At 35.6% G+C, this 17,709-nt stretch overlaps 1 protein-coding gene across 2 annotated transcripts in view; it reads left to right on the forward strand.

Annotated features, from left to right (window-relative positions):
• Window positions 1-17,709, forward strand: part of Nedd4 (E3 ubiquitin-protein ligase Nedd4) — a 523,801-nt gene that overhangs the window by 152,660 nt on the left and 353,432 nt on the right. For both annotated transcript variants that reach the window (XM_090395739.1, XM_090395738.1), the window contains exon 6: window positions 8,741-8,847. In XM_090395739.1, the coding sequence (XP_090251865.1) occupies window positions 8,741-8,847 (107 nt within the window). The remainder of the gene's footprint in view (window positions 1-8,740; window positions 8,848-17,709) is intronic.

A 17,709-nucleotide genomic window follows, 5' to 3' on the forward strand; every position in this document is an offset into this window, starting at 1 on the left:
GACTCATTACAGGAGTCCATCGTTCCCACAGTACCTATCACGTCACCTCAAAATCATTGCTGACAAAGCACAGCACTCATGACTTGCTTTTGGCAACCAGTTTCTCTCATTCAGTTCTTCAAGCAAAAAAAATGTAATTATTCTCTTGCTAACTGCACTCTTAAACAACTTCCAGGCGCAAAACCCTATGTTTTTGATAAATTTCTTCAGAATTTTTTCTTGTAATACTCCTTTACAAACTTGCATTTTTATCCTATCCTTTCTTTTCTCTCAATCGGATTTTGTAACCACAAACTTCAGTTTCTCCTCTCAAGAATTATTTTGCAGACCAATCATTATCACAGTTGTCTCTTGTCTATGAACTGCTTCCTCATCTCCCAAGAAACTCATGCAGCCAAATCGGTGTATAGTAGTCTCTAGATGTGGTCATATTAAAGTTTTATAAAGAAGTATAATAATTTCCTTATCCCTACTTATCACTGTCTTTCCTTTAAGGGTGGTCTGAAAAGTTATCTGCCTTGACCATTATGGCAACACTATCGGCAAAGTTTTTTTTCTAAGTTGATATATCTGTCATAAGCATCCATGTGAAATTGCAAGTCATTCTATTATGTATAATAGTTTGTTTTATACAGTTGCCTGAAGCAAAAGTGTTGTCTATATCCCGTGAAATGGATAAAATTGAGTATCGTGCAGTTATAAAATTCTTTGTAAAAGAAGGTTTTAATGGCAAAAGAAATTCATTCAAAGTTCATAAAAGTTTATGGGCACTCTTCTCCTTCTTTTTTGACAATTAAGAAATGGGCTGCCGAGTTAAGAAACGTGGCCGTACCAGCCTTGAAGATAATCCACGTGAGGGATGTCCAAAAATCATTGATCAAGTGCACAATACGGTATTAGATGACCGGCGAGTCAAAGTGCATGAAATTGCTGACTATAGGCATTTTAAAAGAACGTGTAGGATATATTTTGCATGAAGAATTGCACATGTAAGAGCTTTGCACAAGATGGGTGCCATGCTTGCTCACAGCAGATCTAAAACACACTTGCATGAAAATCCTCTGAACAGTGCTGGAACATTTTAACAAGAATAAAACTGATTTTGTGCATCGATTTATTACTATGGATGAGACTTGTAATTCACCATTACACACCAGAATCCAAACGGTAGTCAAAACAGTGGACAGAAGTCGGTTGTTCAGAGCCAAAGTAGACAAAGTCGGTTCCATCAGCAGGAAAGGTCTTTACATTGGTGTTTTGGGATGCTAAAGGCATTTTGTTTATTAATTATCTTGAAAAGGGTAAAACAATAACCGGAGAATATTATTCCGATCTTTTAACCAGATTAGGCGAAAAAATTCATGAGAAAAGACTCTGTCTGCAGAAGAAAAAAATCATCTTTCATCAGGACAATGCACCTGTCCATGAAAGTGTTTTTGCAATAGGAAAATTAAGGGATCTGCACTAGGAATTGTTGGAACATCCACCCTATTTCCCAGATTTAGCTGCCTCTAGACTTCTATCTATCACTTCCCAAAGCTAAAATTCTTCCTGGCTGGTCAGCGTTTTTCTTCAAATGAAGAGGGTTCTCAGTAAGATCTGCAAATACCCCTCTACAGCTTTGGAGCTGTAGAGGGGTATTTTGCAGATCTTACTGAGAACCACTATAGGGATGGGATAATGGTGCTGGAGCATCACTGGAATAAATGTATTGGTCTTAAGGGAGATTATCTTGATAAAGAAAAATAATTTTGAAATTATAAATTCGTTTTTTTGCATTTTTAGGCCAACAACTTTTCAAACCACCCTCATATGTCCCATGAACTTCAGTTTTCTGTCCATCAGTACCCTGAAATCATCAGCTTAATCAATTCTTGATCTAGTTATCTTAATTTCTTTATATAGCTTCAAGGTTTGTACAAAAGATTATGATAACATCTCACATTTAAGTTTATTATTAGCTGTAATAATTAAATTAAATTATTACTAGCTTCCTATCAACAATTTTCTTCTGAATTAATCAGATATTTGTCAGATATGATAGAAACTGTCAGTGTTGTTATTGACAAAATGCATGTAGTTGCTGCTGAGAAGATGTTTTTTTTTTTTTTTTAATATATAGCTTTTTATGATTGTTTACTTTTAGTTATTTTTATATATATTTATAGCATGTGTGGTATAGCAGTGGAAGCAATGAGTTCTTTGTTTGAATGCATGAAAGATTTTGTTTATTGTAGTGTGTGTGTGTGTGTGTGTGTGTGTGTGTGTGTGTGTGTGCAAAGCATGTATTGGCAAATATGAGTAGTTTGTAGGAACCAAAAAAGGAGTTGATAGTTTTGGAATATATCAGAAATTAGTGTGGATTAGGCATATTGAGAAATGTGACATCTTGAATGCAAGTGATATTTCATGTGTATATGTGGGGTAAATGAAGTGGTGTGGCATGTTATGCATGCAAGAATGAAAATGAGAATGAATGAAAGTATTACAGTGCATGATGTTCTTCATAGTAGTGGTGTGAAAGAGCAAAAGTGTGTATGAAATTAGAGCAATGGGGAATCCATTGCTGTCCCATCTAGTTGCTCCAACTTAGATGGCACCTAATTAGGACTTGTAATTTTTTTTTTAAACTAGCCCAACTGTGATACCAAATTGTTGTTGTTTCACATACTGTGACAAACTGTTTTTGTGTGCTAAAATGCTGGATATAATACCAGCAAAATACCAGCAAACAAGTTAATGTTATTTTCTTATCATTCTGTGTTGTCATATCATTCTGTGAAAATAAATAACTAGGAAGTTGTGTATAATGAGCAGTGTCTCAAAAAAAAAAAAAAAGGAGGGGAACCAGTGGCATGCTCCAGGGTTATGCTCTTGAGCCCCAGCTGTTTCGACTTGTTTGTATAAATGATATATCATCTGGACTGACTGTGGATCTTCAGTTGTTTGATGATGATATAAAGTGGGGAGAATTATAAATAGTGTTGCTGATGTTAATTCCCTTCAGGAAGATTTGAATAGACTTTTGATTTGGACAAAGGAGGAGTTGTAGTTTTAATTTTAATAAGTGCAAGATGTTGTATTTTAGAATGCAGAAATATAGAAAGATACTGTACTGCAGAAAATACAGCATCATCAATAAGTAACAGTTCCCTAAACAATACTCTCTCAAGATATGTTCCTTAAATATAGAAGGAGTATTTAAATCCAACTCAGAAGTCATTGGCAAAATAGCCAAAGACAAAGTGATTGATGTCCTGGCTCTCCAGGAAACCCACGTGCCTGACACAGCTCTCAATAGACTAAAGATCCCAGGCCTAATTCTTTTCTTATGTCTTATAACTGCCATCCCAAGCATGGCTTGGCAACCTGCATCTGGCCTGATCTCAAGGACATAACCCAATGTGTGCTTGAAGCAGAATACTCCATAGGTATTAAAATTCAAAATACTACCATTGCAATCCTGGCCTGACCAAATGGACTGGCCACCATCTCACCCTGCTATCTATGTTGGTGACTTCAACTCTCATCACACCATGTGGGGCTATTCCTCTAACAACCAAGATGGTAATAATCTAGTTAACTGGATGGATACATATAACCTGTATTTGATCTGCGATGCCAAGCAGAAAGGCAATCTTCACTTAGCCAGATGGAACAGAACCTACACCTCAGATCTGTGCATAAAGACTCTGAAGACCACCCTCTGCCAACAACCAGAACCATCCTTAACAGCCAGCATTGTCCTACACTAATAGAGACAGCACATCAATTCCAGTCATCAGTGGACTACCAATTGCTAGATGGAACTTTTGCAGATCCAACTGGATTGTATTTGAGAAACAAATTGAGCAAATCATTGCAGCAATATCACCCACCCCTAATTGCTATCCCAGATTTGTTAAACTAATCAAAACTGCAGCCAAAGCCTCTATTCATAGAGCCTACAGAAAACAATACATCCCATGCTGGAGTAGGGAAACCGAAGAATTTGTAGCCAAATATGAAGAAACTGAAGACCCAACTGTTGCTAAGGAGCTCATAGCAATGCTGGTCAAAAACAGAAAGAAAGATGGATCTCAACCATCCATGATCTTGACTTCACCAATTCTAGCTGGAAAAGCTGGTCACTTCTGAGAAAATTTGGGGGGCAGAACTAACAACAGAAAGATTCAGGTCCATGTTGGTGGAAAAAAGAGCAGGCCTAGATTCCTCCACAATAGTCTCCCACAGGGCTCTGTGTTATCTTCCTTTATTCTTTAATATCTACGTGTTTGACTTATCACAAAATGAGTTGACAGTAGATTGAAGTTTAGAGGGCATATTGCAATGTGTTGCAAAGACTGCACATTACGTTGCTGCTATGATAAGAAATACACTAACATATAGGGATAAGGAAGTGGTTGTATCACTGTGCAAAACAGTGGTCAGACTTCACTTGGACTATTGTGCTCACATTTGGTTACCTGGTTTTCATTGTGATGTGGAAACATTGGAGAGGATCCAGAGAAGTTTGAGTAAGTGCTAAATGTAATCATTTCCACTTGTGTTATCTCTGTGTGTGTGTGTGTGTGTTAGTTTTATATTGTGCACTAGATGACATCTCCGTGACAGACAAAATGTGGAAGTTATATTCTTATGTGCTGATGTTTTTAATGGTGTTTTTGATGGTGTTACCAGAAAGTTGAGGAGAAAGAAGAAACATTGTTAATGTTGATAAGAAGACCGGCAAATATATAAAATGAGAAACTCTTCCAAAAGAAAGGGGGAAAAAATGAAGGAAAAGAAAAATTCGTTTATCAGGCTTGGAGTTAAACTGTGAATTAGGGTTGAATAGCTGCTATGATTTTTTCAGATATATAGAGCAGAGTGGGATAATTACTGATGCCAATTCTGATGAACAGTCACCACAGAAATATTTGTAAAAATTGCAAGCATGTAAAAAAAAAAAAAAAACTTTTCTCAATGAAAGAATGGAATCGGTTCATTAGCGATAGGTCATTATCTAGACTAACTGCTCTTTGTTATTCAGTCTGACATGCTTTGGGAGTCTTTGAGGATGTCACAACAAATGTGAGAACAGTATTCATTAGGATGGGATATATTTGCCCCCAAGGAAGGTAGAAAAGAAGATTTGGAACAGTTTTATGAGAAACTACAAAAAGAGTTAAATGAAAATGTGACTATATAAAATGATTATATATTAATAGCAGGATATCTTAATGCTAGAGTTGGAAATGACCCAATCCCAAATGTTTTATGGGATTGGAGAAATATGGAGAAATCTGTATGTATAAGAGTGGTCAAGGATTATTAGACTTATGTATTTTCAATGATTTTTGAAATAGTTAATACTTTTTTCAAAAAAAAAAATAATATATATATATATATATATATATATATATATAAATAAATATACATGTAATGGTACCAGATTTTTATTTGACTATATCATTACTAATCAGAAATTAGCTCCACGTGTGAGAGAGGTACATGTATAGGTGAAAATCTTTTCAGATCATTATTTTGTGGTTTCTAGAATAAAAATACTAACAGAATTAGAATAAGTATACAAAGTATACTTGTTCTAATGCTAAAGAAGCCAAAATTATTATTATTATGTTACATCTCCATTAATGGAAATAAATGATAAAGAATAAAATTAATAAAGATACTGAAGAAGAAGAAGAATGGGAAACTTTAATAACAATAATTCATAAGGCTGACCGATTAAGTTCCCTGAATAATCAGTGTCCACTTATTGTATTGTTTAGCTTTGCATTCTATGCCTACTCCATGAAGAATTAAAAGTCTAGTATTTGGGCTTATGTACTGGTTTAAACTCATGGTTTAATGGAATGAATACAGCACAGAGAAGCAATAAAATATAAGTTTATTAGATTCTATATTTTGTCTCTGTCACAGAGACATCACTCAAAGCTGTATAAGCACACTCAAAATAACTCAAAACAATGAGTGGAAGAAATTAGTTAGAAAGAAATTATGCTCCATAGGACTTTAGGATTTATAGGCTCCATAGGATCCTCTTAAGGATCCATTTTCTCCCTTCTCTGCTGCAGGTGTTTACGAGGTTCCTTGTTCTTCCAAATTATTGTTATGGGAGATCTGCAACATCTGCCTAGAACAGGAAATATGTTGGCTTCCATAAGTATGGTTAGTCTAGTCTAGCTAACCATGCTTTGGATGCTTTGCACAAAATCAAATGAAAAAAAAAAACTACTGTGCTTCACTGTAACAAATATAAACTTGACTTTTCTTAGAATCAGCAGCACATTTGTTAAACCAGCCTAATCTTAATAATAAATATTGGATATGTTTAAACTTCCCAAGATTTGGGAAACATTAATGATTAACCGTTGGGCAGGATACCTAATTGTTAGGTTCTCCTGCCCAACAGCTAAGGCTAGCCATAGATGTCATCTCTCATATGACTTTATGCTTTTAGTTTAATTACTTTCACTTATTGTTTTGAGTTCTTTTGTGTATGCTTATAGAGCTTTGAGATTGTATTCTTGACAATGTCTCTGTGACAGAGACAAAATATAGGATCTAATGAACTTATATCTTATTGTTCCTCTGTGCTGTATTCATTCCATGAAACCTTATAATGAATTTAAACCAGCACATAAGCTAAACCTACTCTATATGTTAGTGTTCTAAAGATGTGTGACACTGCTTATATGTCCCTTCTCTGTGCACCTGAAAGTCAGCTGATACTGATTAGAGTTCATTGGCTGCATTACTTTACAAAAAAATGGAGAAATAGTTATTTTAAGACCACCTATAACAAACAAGCTGTGAATAAACTTCCTTATCCAGACCTACAGGATACTCTAATAGGACATGTTCTTTTTTGCCATTTCAGTTTGAATTGTTTTTGCAACTACTTCACTGAATGTCTTGTGAATGGTGATAAGTCTTTTTGCTCTCTTAAGGTGCTGGAATTGAAATTCAACAAAATATTAGCAATGCAATAAATTATTTATATATTTATTTTTATATTTGTGGTGTTGTGTTCATACTGTGAACAGTCAAAGTACACTTTGGGGCTCTATGTCAACTTAATGACAGCATTATTAAATTGACCTCACTTAGGATTTCAGATATAACTGATGGAAGCCAGTTATATGAATTTTATGAAGTTTCTGTAAGAGATAGTGATGTTTTTCTCTCTCTCTCTCTCTCTCACACACACACACACACACACAGAGAGAGAGAGAGAGAGAGAGAGGGCCATTGTAAAGTCGTGCAACCCAGAAATAGCACATATCTGTTTCAAGGTTAATTACAAGTATATGAAAAATAAAAAAACAGCTACAAATACAGGTTATAATTGGACCTTTATAACAAAAGAAAAATAGGAATCTCATAACGTATGTTGAACATGGCCACCTACTTCTTGAATGCACACTTGCACTAATTTTACTAGGTTTGATGCCACCTTGTGAAGCACCTGCACACTGATGTTTCCAATTGCTGTTGAAACGTTCATTTTTAGTTCATCCATGTATAAGGATTATTCTAATAAACTACACCTTTGAGATACCCCCCCCCCCCAAAGGAAAAAATCTGGTGATCTTGGAGGCCACAGTTCTTTCAAGATGAGATGATCTTCGAAAAATCTTTACAAAAAATGTGTGCAGTACTATTCAACGTATGGCACATGGCACTGTCTTTTGCTGGAATGAACAATGGCATTTGCTGACATCAAGGAGTGCCATGAACTGTTTGATGATGTCTTGGTAGATGGAACTATTCACTATCGTTTCAAAGAAAATGGGTCCCACTATAGGAAGCCATGATATCACACATCAAACTCCAATTTTTTGAGAATGCAAAACTTTTTCATGAAAAGCATTTGGATTTTCACATGACCAAATCCTATTGATTTGACTATTCACATACCCACTGAGCTGAAACCAGGCCTCGTCACTGACACCTCTATACCACATTCTTCAATGAATGAGCATAATCATCTGCGGAAGATTATTCATTTGCCTTTATCTGGGTCCTTCGGTTCATGGACTTGAGTGCACGCAATATGGTTGGTGTTACGATCTCGCAGTTTTCTGAGCACCACCATATGACATTGATGATTGCATGGCAAGTTTCCTGAGGCTTTTTGTTGGGGACTTCTGCAGTGCTCTCCTCATCCATTTTGTCGTCAGTCAAAATGGAGGGTCTTCTGGAGCAATTTCCTGAAAACGGCACACTAATTTTGTTATCAACATCTGAGGAACTGCTGTACCCAGATATTTCTCTTTAAATTCCTTAGCAACACATACATAAGAATGATTAGTGAAATAACTTTCCAAAATGAAAACTTGTTGTGGCTGAGAAAAAGACATTTCACTTCCACAGTGAACAAAGCTGCACTGAAAACCTGTACACGTCACCGTGAACTCAGTGTCTCCAATAGTTTATAATAACATGATGGTGACGCAAGGAATGATTATAACAATTTGTAACAATTGGTACAAATTCAAACTTTTGGTTGCATGACTTAATGTGATCACCTTGTATATTTTCTTTAATATAATATTTTTTATAAATCTTTTTCTTTTAATAGAACAAAATGAAACACTATACTTGAAGTGAATCCATAAACATGCATTCAGTGTGTTTTATTAGATTGGCTACCTGTAGAATTTTTCTAAATTTATAAAACAGTTCATGATGTGTAAATAAATTTTTACCATAAAATAGAAAACTTTTGCAGACCAGAGATGACTTTTTGGGTATGGTAGAATTGCCTTTTCAAAACATTCCTGTGGAGAGACAGGGTCGCAACATTCCTCAAAAGTATTACATTTTGAGACCTCGTAGGTAAGTCTAAACATTTGTTTCCATGTATAAAATAAGTAGAATTAATTTATACTTTGAAATACATTTAGATTCTTAGCAAATGACATATAATTAAAATATATGTAATCATAATATTGTATGTTAGGTGATTTTCAGTACGTATAGTACAAATAAGGCTGATTAAGTACCATATCCATAGCAAATGATTGTTTCGTACTTATTAGAGTAAGAAGCGATCGATCGTTAATGTGTAGATTTTAAATTCTAATCACAGATGATTAATATGTAGGTGATGAATTTGAATCTTGGATGATTAATACACTGGCGTCAAAAGGGCAAACACTATTTCTGAAGATTACTACTGTGAATCCAGATGAATCAGCGTATGGAATTTGTATAATTGAAGATTTTGAGTAGAAAGCAGGCAAATTCAAATTTTCCAATCACACGCATAACCCCCTCTACGTTGCATCAACAGGATAAAAGGCTGCACTAAGTGAATTGTGTTTGAAGGAAGCTCTTTTCGTGAAGGGAATAAAGTTGCAAACTTGGATGTCTTGTAATGTCTCAAAGATATCATCTAGATGATTTCACGTGGAGAAGAATTATTGGAAAGTTTGAAGAAGGCCTCAGAATCGCTGATAGTGCCAGAGATTTTGGAATCTCACATAACATTTGTGTCCAGTCTCTGGGCAGTATTTCAAACCAATGGAATGTGTTCCAGACATTTGCTGAGGTCGCCCTTGCTCTACCACGGAGCATGAAGACAGATTTTTGGTTATTACAGCAAAATGTAATTGGCACACTACAGCAGGTCAGTTTGCAAATCAGCTTCATTCAAGCACAAGTACATTGGTATCTCAACAAATTGTGGCAAGACATATGTGATAAGCATGCCTATAAGTCCGAAGCCCTATAGTCTGCATTCCTTTATCCACAGCTTGTTGTAGAGCACGTTTTCAGTGGTGTTGTATCTATAAAAATTGGCAAGAAACCAATGGGCTAATGTACTCTTTACAGATTAGTTGTTTTAATCTTTCCTCTAATTCATGACAACACATGATCTGACGTGAAAGTGGTACTGCTTGCCATCACAAGAATGTTTTTGAAAGGGATACATATGGTGGTTCTGAGGTCATGGTGTGGGGCGGCATTATGCTTAACAGATGCACTGAGCTATAAGTGCTGGAAAAAGGGACTGTGACTAGTGAATGATATTGCAACGAAGTTCTTGGATGTCATATTTGATTGTTCCTTGGTGTTGCAGGTGAAGAATTCATTTTTATGGATGACAGTGCAACACCACATCATACATGAGCAGTGGAGATACTTCTGGAGACCGAGGATATTAATTGAATTGAGTGGCCAGCATGCTTCCCAGATCTCATTCCCATAGAACATGTTTGGGACACAATAGGAAAATGCATTACTGCTAGAAATTCTCCTTGAGAAAACAAACAAGGCATTATCCTTGCTCTGAATGAGGAGTGGGCAGTTTGCCTCAACATCTCCTGAATCACTTGGTGCTAAGCATGGTGCAACATTGTGAGAGCTGCATCACAGTTTGTGGTGGGCATATTCCATACTGAAATGTCTTTCCACATAGTTTTCTGTAAGCACTATACATTAATTCCTTTATTAAGTCCTGATATGCAGTTTTTTTTTTAATAAAATTAAGTATTGTAAATGAAAATATAGTACATGGAATATAATTGGCATAACCAGAAAATCTGGTGTAATTATGAAGCTGTATCTTATCTTGTGTAGCAAGGCTTAATTGGAGCCAAGTTTTTGCCAGATTTACCCATATAGCACAAACTTAGTAGGTTCATATTGAAAGTCAGTGAATAGCATCACATGAATGGAATCAGTAAAATTAAACTGATTTGCTCTTTGTCATTTGTTGAAGACTCTTGTATAAACCATGGAGATGTTTTATTATTGTTTAGGTTGCTCCAAGGATTTATTATAGGGCTCTTCTGACTCTCACCTGTTGTACCATCTCTTAAACTCATTCATTTGTATAACACAATACTCATAATGCAGTGGATTATTGTCATATATATACATATATGTGGAATACCTCACATAAAAATATAACATTTTTATTATTATAAAAGGATATGGTAGAAATGCATGTTGCATCATGACACATGTTCAACATTATCCCAAGAAAGGAGGAAACAAATTTTCATATGTAATTTTATGTGCTGGTTTAGTTTCTGACAGTATTGCTATGGCCTTAGAGACTTGGATTATAGTAGACCATCAGAAAAAAAATACTAAAATAAACAAAATGACAGATTATTTGAAAGATTAAGATGATTCACAATGTAATTACATTTGAATCATTTTAATGTAATAATATTTTGATATAACATTTAGAAACTGCTTAATTAAGAGTATGTGTGTCTATATGTCAATTGTTCTTGAATATTTGGAGTTTTTTCCTGGGAGATGGATTGTGTATATTTCTTTATATACAATGGTCTGAAGATGTCAAAAAAAAATAAATTGTGTATATAACAATACAGCTTAGGCAGTAAGCATAATGCAATAGATTATTGTCATGTTGAAGATGACATTAAGAAAGCTGTCCATTTTCTTTATTATGTCCACATCTGAATTATCCTATCCTTCTCATCCGTCTAGATGGATTGAGTCTCCTCCTAATGAGGGGTTACTGGCATATTAATGCAGCTGGTTCGCCACTCCTCTGCTGCATACCCTAAGGGCAATATTCATGACTGTGTGTGTGTGTGTGCGCGTGTGTGTGCATGTTCACGGGGCCGGTTTGTCTGCTTACGAGATGAAAACCCCCAAATAAACTGGGGGAAAAACCCTGCAGTCCACCCCCAAAACTGGCTAACTTGGCTATGGCTGAGGAAGATCCTTTAGCTCCTCACGTCATTGACGGGAATCGAACCTAGGACACTCCTTCCCAGGCATATGGTTGTGAAGCACATAGCCACTGGGCTAACCACACAGACACATCTGAATTGCTATGCTTAATTTTGAAAGTCTGGATGTTGTGGAATGAGGAATCAGTAGGGCCAATTCTGAAACAGGTAATGAAGCTGATATTGGAATTGTGAAATATTTTTTATTTATGAGGAATGATTCAGAAAATGTGAACTATGAAGTTTTTTATGTTGTGAAAGAGGAGACAACAGAGAAAAACCAATTGGTAATGGAAGTCTACAATATAGATGCAAACACACACTTGTGCACTGTGTTATGTAACTGACTTGCAAGGCTTCAGATTACCTTAACTAATTAAATTTTGTTATTATATAGAATATTGGCTGACAAAACACATCTGAAATTCTTTAGCAGAAAGATAATCACCTATCTGATGCACTTCCTGATTTGTTTAAGTGAGTGATTTTTATCTTTTAATATATATTTAATACTGAACACAGTAATGAGGCCAAGACAGTATAACGTTTAGAAAATGGAAAACATGCAGAACTAATACATTTATATGGAAAAGCAAGAATAATACAGTAAACCACAGAGAAGGAACATAAAATTAAACAACAAGAAATGCAGAAAATTTATGGGCAGCCAGCAGCATTGATGTGATGGATGTCTCAAATAAATCTTCATTAGATTAAGAAGGATAAAAGCAGAAAATGAGTTATGAGATTTTCAAGGCTTGGGTTGAGAGTAAAGGAGAATGATGTTATGTAATTGCCATGTGGATGAGGTTGCATAGGATATGTATGTGTTTATTTCATATCGGTTAGTTCTTATAACTTTAATAGCTGGGAGGTGTTTTAATTGTATAGCATGTAGGAATATTTCAGTTGTGAGATTTTTATTTGGTTTAATGTAAGTAAGTAGTATGGGAATATAGCAAGGTTTGAGAATATTACAATTATGGTCATTTCAATTCGATGTTGAATTTAATAAACAGATACCGGATCTTATGTAGCTGGTATTGCATTTAGGCTGACAGTTGAATTTGTAGACAACATTTTGATGTAGTAGTTATAATAGTTTTGTAGTTTATTATTATTTTATTATTATTATCCTGACCTCCATGGAGTCACAAGATTCATCATGGTAGGTCAACACAAAGTCTATCATACAACTCCTTAAATTCATCCACAGTCTACATCACCCTCTCAGGCAATGCATTTCATACTCCTACCACTCTCCTTGCAAAACACTTACTTCTTGACTCTTTTACTCACCACTCCCTTTTGCAATTTGTGCACCCAGGAATGGACCCTTGTCTGTGCTCCTTCCCCTCCTGATATAATTTTTGTCATCCTTTGCATCCTCTCCAACGTTACTTCATCCCCTTCAAATCCCAATGACCAGATCTGAGCACAGAAATCCAGATGTGGTCTGATCTTTATATAATGAGACCACTACACTTTTATCCCTTAAGATTGATGTCCCCCTCAACATTTAGTAATTCTCTGAGATATCTTCGCAGCCTTGCAATATGTCCACAAACTTCAAATCTTTATCCACAATCACCCAGAGATCCATTTTCCTCCACTTCTATCTCCACTTCATTATCACACCAGGTGAGTATCAAGTATTTATCTATTGATCCCAAATTTTAAAATCTTTTACTTAGTTGCATTAAACTGACATCCCATTCATTTGTCCATCTTTCCAGCCTATTCAATTCCTCTTAAAGAGCCAAAACATCAGCACTATTACTAATAACCCTCCCCAAGCTTCACATGACCTGCAAACAACTGAACATTTCCTTGTAGCTCTATGACAATATCATTGACATGAAGATTGAACACCAATGGTCACACTACTTGAAACCTGTGGAACTCCGCTTGTAACCTTTCTACTACCTGATACTGCTCTCCCATATGCAACTCTTACCAGAGTGCCAGTGACCAATCCAATCCACTAACCTAATATCCAAATCCATATGATGCAACTTCAAAATCAACTCATGTGACATCCTGTCAAATGCCTTGGAAAAAATTCAAAAAAATATGACAGTGCTTGCCTTTACCTCATCCATTGCTCTTGTTACTCTGTTGTAAAGGGTTACTAGATTACTAAAATAAGATTAAAATAAGACTAAAATTACTAAAACAAGAGTGCTTCTTTAACAATTCCATGCTGGCCTGCATAAATGATATTATCCTCAATCTACCCAATTCTGCATACGAGTTCTTACCAATTTCTCCAAACTCTTAATAACTACAGAAAAAATGCAAACAAGCCTGTAGTTTGATACCTCCATTCTACCACTACCCTTATACAATGGTATACTGTCTTACCCTCCTTCCACTCTCCAGAAACCTTCCCCATTACAAGACTTTCATTAAACAGCCAAGCTATTGCACAGTCATTTCCATGGCATTTTTCCATAAAACGTGGTGAAATTCCATCTAGGCCCTACCTTATGTACATTTAGCATACACAGTATTCAGAATACATCCTCTTCCTTCACTTCTAACACTTCATCACTCATTATCCTTCTAGGAATACAGCCTGTTGTACCAGGATGAAACACTATAATAAAGTGATCACTAAATAGTTCAACTATATAATCTGCTTTGGTCACCTGATTCACATCCAGCAAAGTAATCCATCCACTATCATTTTTTCCTCCTACTTGCCATATAATGAAAAAACTCCATGGGAGTCTCCTTAGATTGCAGTGCCAGTCTCTTCTCATATTCTAGATTTTTCTTTCCTTACAATACTAGTCAATTTCCTAGTCATTTATACTAGTACTTATACATAATACTAGTCACTTATTGGTGGAGACAGTTTTTCTAATTGGAATGTTTAAAGATGCATTTGATAAATTTATAGATGTTATGGATATACGGTAACTTTAAAATTGTACAAGTATTTGGGATGAGGGTGCATGATATTGGGCTGAATGTTATTTCTTGATTTAGTGCAGTTGATGAGTATTTGTAAGCATTAATAAATTGCATTAATACGACATCTTTTTTAAAAATGGTCAGAATGATATGATTTCAAATTTTTCAGGAAATGACAACGTATATTAAAATATTAATTAAAAAAACTTTAATCAATATCCTCCAATAATTTGGAAATGTTACATTGCAATCTTCTGGGAACATAAAACTATGATATGTGCATGCAGACACTAACAACAAGCAAACAAGGCTCATTGGGAAGCTTGCATCCTTAGAACATTAGCCCAACAGCGAAGACAACCCAATTTAGCCTGTTAGGTGACACCTTAAGGACTCTAGGACCAACGCCATTTGCCTTCTTCAGCCTCATTTGCTAGTTGTTAGTGCCTGCGTGCACATATCATAGTTTTATGTTCCCAGAAGATGGCAGTGTAACATTGCCAAAATATGGGAAAGTATTGATTAAAGTTTTTTTAATTAATATTTTAGTATACGTTGTCATTTCCTGAAAAATTTAATGTCAGGTGTAACCAACATAAGTTTATCTACAAGAAGAAAGAGGTAAGAATGATAGGATGAGCAGAGCAAGTAATTTCAGATGTTTGTAGCTTTATTGATATACTTATGTATTTATATGCTGATCTGATCTTGTTATGATCAGATTTTAAAAAAATTGATAAATTTTTTCTTTCTCATATTTAATTGTGAATTGTAATCTGTGGTTAAAACTTGGGTTTAGTATGGAACTGTCATTCATTACAAGACAAAGGACAATCATCAACATCTATCATGATAAGAAATCTCTATGGGTAGGGGGAGGATAGGAGTTGGAGTTCATTGTGATCAAGGATAAGTTCAGCAGATTGTCCACTAATGTTTTGGCTCATCTTAACACCAAAAATCCATTCCAAAATATTTTGATTATATTTTAAAAAATTGTCTGAGATTATATTGATTAAAAATGCTTTTTTCTGGTATTACTCCCCAAGTAAGAACCAGAATAAAATAATAATTTATGTTACCAGAATAACAGGTAACATACATAATGAAAATATTTGATTGTCACACCTTATAGTGACTCTTATAGGAAGGGTCACTATAAGGTGTGACACCTTTTGGCTACTCATATATAAAAATATGACATTGGCATTACTTCAACCTTAGTATCACCCCTGTATCTGACTCCCACTGATGAGACCTCAATAAAGGTCGAAACTGGTCTGGGTAGTGACCCTTCCCATAATGCCTAGCATTATACATAAAGTTACTGCTGGAAGATTAAAGAGATCTTCCAGCACTAACAGTATCCTCAATATTCTCCATTTGGCCCAAATCATGTCCCTTTATTCCAAATTCTTGGGGCCAGACATTTGCATGGTCCTACTTCACTGGTCTGTCCATCTTTCAGTTGGTCTCTCCCCCCCCCCCCACACACAAACACATTTGGTCTATATTTATCCACATCATTTGGTAGCTGATATCTTTCCATTTCTCTATACCTTTATCTTTTCATTTACATTGTAAATATCCAGCACCCTTCTAACATCTTCATTTTTTATATGTTCCTATTTTTTACAACATTTAATTTCTCTTCAGGGTATATCATTTCCGCTTCTTGTATTTTACTTTAATCTTTCTTTTTAGTAGTCCAAATATCTGAACCATATAATAGAATGGGAGTGGTAATTAACCTCCTTCCAGGGATGACCTCTTGTTCTCCCCAATATGTTTGGCTAGATATTGAACAACTGAATATCCCTATTCAAATCTTCCCCAATATCATCAACATACAGGTTAAACAGCAGTGCCCTAAAACAGATCCTTGAGGCATGCCACTAGGGAATTTCCTCTTCTGGGATATTGCTCCCCCATACACAACTTGTTGGTATCTATCAGAGAGATAATCTCCAACTTGTCTCTATCATATCACGCCTCTTCCTCCTATCCACTAAACTCTGCAAATTGCATCGTCTCAAACTTTCTTCCTATTTAACATTCCAGAGATCAGAAATTATTATGATCAATCGCCTCTGGACACTCTCCAACATCTCTTCATCCTTATGAAAACCAGATGACCAGATCTGTGCAGAGTAGTCCATATGTGGCCTAATCAGAGCCTTATACAGTGGAACCAGAATCTCTTTACTTCTATAAGTCAGTATTCTCTTTATCATTCACAGAATTTGTGATGTTGTACTCACAATTTTGGCAGTGTCCCCTCTAAATTTCAGATCCTTATCCACCATCAACCCAAGATCTCTTATTTCCTTCACCTCCAATAATATATACCAATGAAGTGTAAATTCTACATCCCACCTTTGTTTCCCAAATTTTAAAACCGTACATATTGCAACATTGAATTGTCATTCCGATGCGCATTCATTCAGTCTATTTAAGTCTTCTTGTAAGGCCACAACATCTGCTCTACTTCTTATAGTTCGTCCCAACTTTGCATCATCTGCAAAGAACTGAATATACCCATTCAAATCTATCCCAATATCATTAACATACAGGTTAAACAGCAATAGCCCTAAAATAGATACCTGAGGCATAACACTGGTGACTTTTCTCTTTTGGGATATTGCTCCTCCTTACACAACTTGTTGATACCTCTCACACAGCCAATAGCCAATCCAATGCACTAGTCTAATATCCACTCCCATCTGTTCTAGTTTGACTATCAACTTATAATGTGGTAATCTATCAAACGAATTTGCAAAATCTAAGTATGCTACTGTATATCCATCTCCTTTGTCCAATGAGTCATCACCTTATTGTACTAAGTCAGTAGATTAATAAAACATGACCTCCTTTTAGCAAATCCATTCTGGATCCCTGTTCTCACCAACCCCTCCAACACTTCAATCACAACAACTGACACACGGATAGGTCTATAATTTGATGCTTGAGTTCTGTCATTTCCTCAATGAAGTGGTATAATCTTGCCTTCCTTCCTTCCACCATCATCATCGTCAAATTCCTGCCATGTACCCTCAAGGGGTGT

The sequence above is a fragment of the Typopeltis vanoorti genome, chromosome 7 (assembly GCF_054136105.1).
Source record: "Typopeltis vanoorti isolate ZY-2024b chromosome 7, IOZ_Tvanoo_1.0, whole genome shotgun sequence".
NCBI classification, from domain to species: domain Eukaryota; kingdom Metazoa; phylum Arthropoda; class Arachnida; order Uropygi; family Thelyphonidae; genus Typopeltis; species Typopeltis vanoorti.